The following is a 6733-nucleotide window of genomic DNA, read 5'->3' on the forward strand; positions in this document are numbered from 1 at the left end:
GAAGGCTGACTATTATCATCTTCATTACGAGCAATATTTTGTCGAATTTTAATAGAATCTTTTTTGTTGATAAAAAAAATGAAATTAATTAAGTAAACTAAAACACTGTGCATACAATAATTTACTATTGTTGAACTTTCTGATTAATTGTCGTCTGAATACTGTCGTCATACTTGTCACAAGAATTATAAAAATAAAGTCGGTTACGTATAAAAATAAGGGAAACTGATCATCTACTGAATACTACGTATAATTAATATTTGTTTGGACTGTCTTCAACTTCAAGATTTCTCGAACCAGATGGACGGTAAGATTGAGCAAGCGGGGAAATCGTACGGTTGAGGTAGACGGATTGGAGAACCAAAAATCTACGACCATCCCTCTCTTTCACCGTCCAAAACACTTTAGACGGTGAAATTGAATGCGGTGGGGCGAGCGGTAAAAGAGAGGGGTGGGCGTAAACTTTTTGGTTCTCCAAAACTGATGAAGGGTGATATGGTAATTCGAACTGAAACATTCCAATCCACCCCTTTGAATAATGCATGCACCTTCAACCTACACCCAGTACTGTATGTGAACATGTGCACAAAATTTCTACCTCCACATTCTCTCATCCTTTATCTAAGTTTGTGCCTCCCTTGACAGAGAGACCCTCTCTCTCTCTCTCTCTCTCTCTCTCTCTCTCTCATATGGAAGATCGTGGCGGCCAAGAAGATGCTGGTGGTAGTAGAGAGAGAAACAACGAGGGAGTTAGATCAAGGTGGACTCCCAAACCAGAGCAAATCCTCATACTGGAATCAATCTTCAACAGTGGGATGGTAAATCCCCCGAAAGATGAAACGGTGAGGATCAGAAAACTACTGGAGAAATTCGGTTCAGTCGGCGACGCAAATGTCTTTTACTGGTTCCAGAACCGGAGGTCCCGGTCCCGCCGCCGGCAGCGCCAGCAGATTCATGAAGCGGCGGCCACCACCACCAGCCATGCCACAGCCACAGCCACAGCCACAGCCACCCAACAACAACAACAACAGCATGGTTATTATCAGACCACCAACGAAAGTAGTGGCGGTGGTGGTGCAATTCATCAGTATGAGATGAGTGGTTCTTCTTCTTCCTCGGGCGGCGGCGGTGGCAGTGTTGATTTTGTGAATGAGCATCTCTGCTCTTTTTCGGGTGAAATTGGTTTTCCAGGGTACTTCAGTGAGCAGATTTCCTCCTCCCCTTCAGTTTCGGCCCCGTTAGATACTTCTTCAACTTCTTTGCCAAACCAATCTCCAGGTAAGAATTAATACTCTGCCGGAAATGCTACAACCGCAAACATTTACACTTCTGCGCGCACGTTCACTATTTTCGCCCCGAGAAAGTCTATAATATATATTTTTTAAAAGGGTGTACCATATGCACATATTTTATGATTTATTCATAACATTTTAGTGTGTTTCGTAACTTTTGTTTTAGAATTCATAACCTTTCAGCAGTACGATTCGTAACATTATCATTATGATTCATAACATTTTAGTGTATCTCGGAACCTTTATACGATTCGTAACTTTTTAGTAATACAATTCGTAACATTTTCTCTATAATTCATAATATTTTGGAGCTGTATATAATACACACTCAAATAATAAATGTGTATTATAGTCTTTTCCGTTGACCTCACGCCTTTGTGGTTTCAATTTGAAGTTATTTTATGAAATTCGACATTGTACCTATGTAATGGCGCATTGCCAGAATTTAGCATTTTTGGGGCACCTATTAAAGACAATTTTAATTAAGGGAAAAATTTTCAATTGCTAATTAATGATATGATAATGAAAAAAATTGCACTCTAAACTAGATCAAGTCCAATATGTTATTTTCAGTTTGGCTTGTTCGTTTATTTGCCTTTTGAAAAAGGAAAAAATCATCTTTAATGAATTTTTTGCATATTTAGCTTAAAGAATTAATTAGCATTTTTTTTTTTAAAGTTTTGATGATATATTATTTCTGATACCAATTGTCAGACCAAGTTCCACTATCGGTATCGATCTCTCCTGAAATCATTTAATTCAGTAGGTGTTCGAGAATTAATGATTTATTTAAGTCTTTTATGATATTTTACATCGCAACCGCAAAATCTATTTTTAGAGCAGTCGCATGAAACGATTCTGTTTCCAAACAATTTCTTGTATTTAATTTGAACCCACCCTATACCTTCTTTCTTTTCCCTTTCTCTCACGCATGCATTTGATATTGACCGCTATCATGAATGATGCTTACTGAATAAACAAGTAGGTCTTTCGAGAAAGGATTTTTAAGGAATACGTTAAAAATAAAATAAAAGAAGGGACTATAATAATAATAATAATACCCTTTTGTCTCGGTTTGTATTATTGTGTAAATCATATATATATGCTATGGCAATTTCTTCCCACACCAAAAGAATTAATGTGTTTAGAACGACTTTAGGAGAATCTCAGCAGTGAGATTTTGAGGGAGGGACTCTATTTTTTCCGTCTACAAAACTACTAAGCTTAAGCTTGCCGGCCGGGTCGAGTCCTCTGCTTATAACTCCAAGTTATTTGTGCTCGTCGTGTTCTTTATATATGAAAATTCGAGGTCAAGTGGTCATTCCTCCGACTCGCACCTTTGAGAATTTTACTCCACGCGGAATTGAACAAAAAGCTGTTGAATTGGTCTATTTCTTACATGTATGGATTGAAGTTTTTTGTTAGAAATGAACTAGAGAAAGAAGACTTTCTCAGTAGGACAGAAAAAGAAGTAAAGAATCCTCCTTTAATTTCTATAATATAACTTAATTGAACTTTCTTCATAACGTTCACGTACTTGAGCCCAAGCATATCACTCAACCTAAAACACTATTATTTTGTTAGATAATTAGGTATCGATTGGAATAATTGAGGGTCGACCATCGTACACCAACAGGCTGGGGTTCAATTAAAATCGAGGCAAAAGTTATGCATACACTGTCCTAACACATAAATCAACGGCACGCGAGTTGAAATCAAGCTCCAGCTCAAAGATTTTTGGAAGGCCCTCGGTGTCAACTGACTATATATACTAGAAGATTTAAGATAACCAAACCTCTGTTGTTGCTTGGGTTCTTTGTTTGCAAGCAAGCAGATCAGTCGCAGGCATAATGTTTTCCCATGCATTCAACAATGGTTCAAACCTCATTAACTACATCTAACAGTGTTGACTTTCATCGAGGGAAAAAAAAAAAAAAACCTCTTATTTTTGCTTAAAACTACCGGGAAAAGAGATAGACTAGCTTATTCACATGGAAACGGCCGCAAAGAAGTTTTTCTCCTGGGGAAATTAACTTTGACTAAGTTGCCTCTACTACTGAATGGTTGTGCAGGATTTATGACGGTGTTCATAAACGGGGTGCCGACAGAAGTAGGCAGGGGCCCGATAGACATGAAAGGAATGTTTGGTGAAGATTTGATGTTAGTCCACTCTTCTGGAATGCCAGTGGTCCCTGCTTTCAACGACTTCGGCTTTTCACTTCACACCTTGCACCATGGAGAGAGCTATTTCCTGGTAATAATCACCACCAAAACTATCAATACACACATACGTACATGTCTAATATACATACTAGTTATGTTTTTACGGCACGTAAGTTATGGTATACGATTTAGGACTCACTACAACAAAAAAACACTAGGACTTGTACATACGAAGTCGCCTGAATCGTGAATATATATATAACTTCACTTATGGCATATCATCGTTTTCAATTGCACTTTACAAAATAGTACGCAACATGAATCGAAGGACGTCGTTATAATTATACGCCCATGGGTACCCTTCAATTTTCTCCCCACTCGATCTCTTTTTCTGATTTTGGCTTTAACGGTCAGGTTACAACAGTCAATTATGTTATGGGATCCAACGGAGCCTTTTGAAAATTTGTGATCGCATTTCCGATGACCTTTTTCTGCAGAACCGGAACCATTGTCCCCTGGATGACCTTTGGCAGCGTAGTGATTTTGTTTACTGATTTTCTATCACCTCCTATTAGACACATAAAAAGTGCCATTTTAGGGTTTCATTTTTTAGTACCATGGCTAAACCATGGCCAAGATGAACTATTGTCTCCATTTATCAATTTACGTACACCTCAACTAATTTTCTTCCTGGTCTGGTCATTTCCTAGTTCGATCAAAGGTAAGTCGTCTATATTAAAATTAAGAGATTCATAAAAAATTGCTCTCTTACGGTCTAGATAAGAATCGAACCATAGGTAATGCACTTTACAGATATCAATACATTTTCAGTTTTTTTTTTTTCATATTAACCACTGTCCATTGGGATGCGGTTAGCATTAATTTAGCTTTTATTTATTCATGTCTTAGTTGATTGGGAAAGTCATTAGTTCAAACTTCAAACCATATTAGGGAAGGATTATTGAAAGTGAAAGCTTCTAATTGCTGTTTAATAGTATTCCACTACTCTCTCTCTCTCTCTCTCTCTCTCTCTCTCTCTCTCTCTCTCTCTCTCTCTCTCTCTCTCATCATTGGGTTGGTTGTGGAATCGACAAAGAACAGCTCATTTTAATATAAACATGTACAAATGTTGTTCACAGGTTCCAAGGCCTGGTTAATTTTGGATTTAAGCTCCACCGACCGGAGGGACAGGGAGCTAGCTTTAATCCTATACGAGGATGGGGGCGACAAGTTTTGTGGTTTTCATAAGAAGAGATATCTTTCTCACGTTTCATTTCTGTTGTACTCAGTACTTAGTGGTAATTTGTATCCCTTTTTTTATTTTATTTTATATGTTTGTGTTTCTTAATTTGTTTGAAGAGAGATTAGCTTATGTCAAATGTTGTTACATGTTCTAGGAGTTAAATACCCCATGTCTCATGAGGAGACATTTTGTATTGTGTGTTTTGGATTTATTTGTGATGATGATGATGAGTAAAGTTATTTGAATATTCATGGAATTTTAATACACATGCGGGGACGTCTCTACTGTGTTATGAGAGGGTTCAAGTGAATCTTATTAAGAGAGTGTGGCACGAGCCACTCCTAGTTTTCTTTTTCTTTTTTGCCAGATAATAGGATGTTAAGAGTTAGTTATCAACTGTTGCAATGAGAGTTGAGTATATCCTCCACGAGGACTAAAACTTAGGACCTCTATCTTAGAAGGGAAAGTAATGAACCAACCACACTAATGTGGTGTTTCTACCCTAGTTTCAAAAGAAGGTGCATGTATTTTAATGGATTAGACACCTCGGCGCATCCAAACATTAATTTTGATTTTTCACACAACTGATGAGATTATAGCGCGATTTAAATGATAAATGGTTTGGATCAGGAGGAGAAAAACATATCAATGAGTTTTATTTAAGGACCACAAGATAATTGAACTAATTCTTCTTTATTTCAGTTTTATAAAAATAAATCCAAGCACAAAGATTGACTTTACGCTTAACCTTTTCCTTCATATATGTTCACCAAAAGTATGCAACAATTAATAGCAAAGTGGCATCCCCGGACCGAAATCTTGATTCAACCCGTCTGAGTCGGAAAAATTTGGTCAACCAAATGGAAATAAATTCAAAGCTAGCTAGTAAATTTAGTATCACAAAAACTTTTTGTACATTTTCCCCAGTACTGTTAAAATTAATATAATCCTGAAACCGCCCATGGAGACATGGTTAGCATATTGGCAGCTTAATTATCGGAAAAGCTGTAGGGACCGATGGGTTCCGTATGAAAATCGTACCGACAGCCGCATCGGGCCGTTTTCGGCCACCGGACACCGGACGGCCGATCCAAGCCGTTCAAAAATTCTAAAAAAAAAAACGAGGGGGTTTAAGTGAGAATCAACAATATCCGATGTGTTTAGGGTGCTTGATCCAAACATCTTATTTTTCGTGCATATATGTATATATGTATATACACGAAAAATAGGGTGTTAGATCAATCACCTTACACACATCGAATGCCATTGATTCCCGAAGAGACCACCTTGTTTTTTGTCTTCAGAATTTTTGAAAGACTCGGATCGGCCGTCCGGTGACCGGAAACTGCCCGGCATAACCGTCAGTATGATTTCAGTACGAAACCATCGGTACTTGTAGCAGGACTCATTAATTATTTAACATTAACCATTATATTGGGTGGAGAGCTTTTGGTACTGGTTTAGTACTTCCGGTGTGTGCATGCAGGTATGAGCTAGGGAGGACGGTGTCATATTCTCCTCCACATTTTAGAACTAAGGAACATGTCCCAATGAATTTTAAAATAAATATTCCTTAATTTGTCTTCTGTCTTTAAAAGGTTTCTTTAATTGTTGGACCCCATAGAGGAGTAGTACAAAACAAAGGAAGCAGAAAGAAGAGGAAGAATAGAGGTCGGCTCATCACGGGCATTTAATAACATAGATATAGAGATGGTTTTTTTTGAAAAGGATATAGAGATGGTATATATGAAGGTTTGGAATTATAAAGTATAGTATAAGATATTTTCCTTTTTAAAAATGGGAAAGATTATAGTATTAATCACGGTCCAGCGACACTCACATAACAGAGTTCACTACAAATATTTTGAACAAATTAAAATCAAACTAATCATCGAGAAACACAAGGCAAGTTGATGTCTTTCACCCTAACTCAGACATTGAGCTTGACGTAAACAACAACACTCGCAATTTGTCATAGATTCATACCAAGATTCAGCAGTCTTACTAGCCAAAGATAAAAAACAACAAATACTCA

The 6733-nt window shown here is 37.4% G+C and overlaps 1 protein-coding gene across 1 annotated transcript; it reads left to right on the forward strand.

Annotated features, from left to right (window-relative positions):
- Positions 1 to 624: 624 nt before the first annotated feature.
- LOC131322688 (WUSCHEL-related homeobox 11-like) lies at positions 625 to 4962 on the forward strand. The gene is made up of 3 exons (XM_058354103.1): positions 625 to 1278; positions 3365 to 3546; positions 4595 to 4962. Exons 1-3 carry the CDS (start codon positions 690 to 692, stop codon positions 4610 to 4612), a joined length of 789 nt encoding a protein of 262 aa, XP_058210086.1. The 5' UTR covers positions 625 to 689; the 3' UTR covers positions 4613 to 4962.
- Positions 4963 to 6733: the final 1771 nt, after the last annotated feature.

The sequence above is a fragment of the Rhododendron vialii genome, chromosome 4a (assembly GCF_030253575.1).
Source record: "Rhododendron vialii isolate Sample 1 chromosome 4a, ASM3025357v1".
Lineage (NCBI taxonomy): Eukaryota > Viridiplantae > Streptophyta > Magnoliopsida > Ericales > Ericaceae > Rhododendron > Rhododendron vialii.

What these genes read in the sequence shown, in the direction of transcription:
- LOC131322688 (XM_058354103.1), top strand. Translation starts at nt 690, where the DNA reads ATGGAAGATCGTGGCGGCCAAGAAGATGCTGGTGGTAGTAGAGAGAGA. An exon ending in TTTGCCAAACCAATCTCCAG is followed by an intron (nt 1,279 to 3,364) that starts GTAAGAATTAAT and finishes ATGGTTGTGCAG; the next exon opens with GATTTATGACGGTGTTCATA.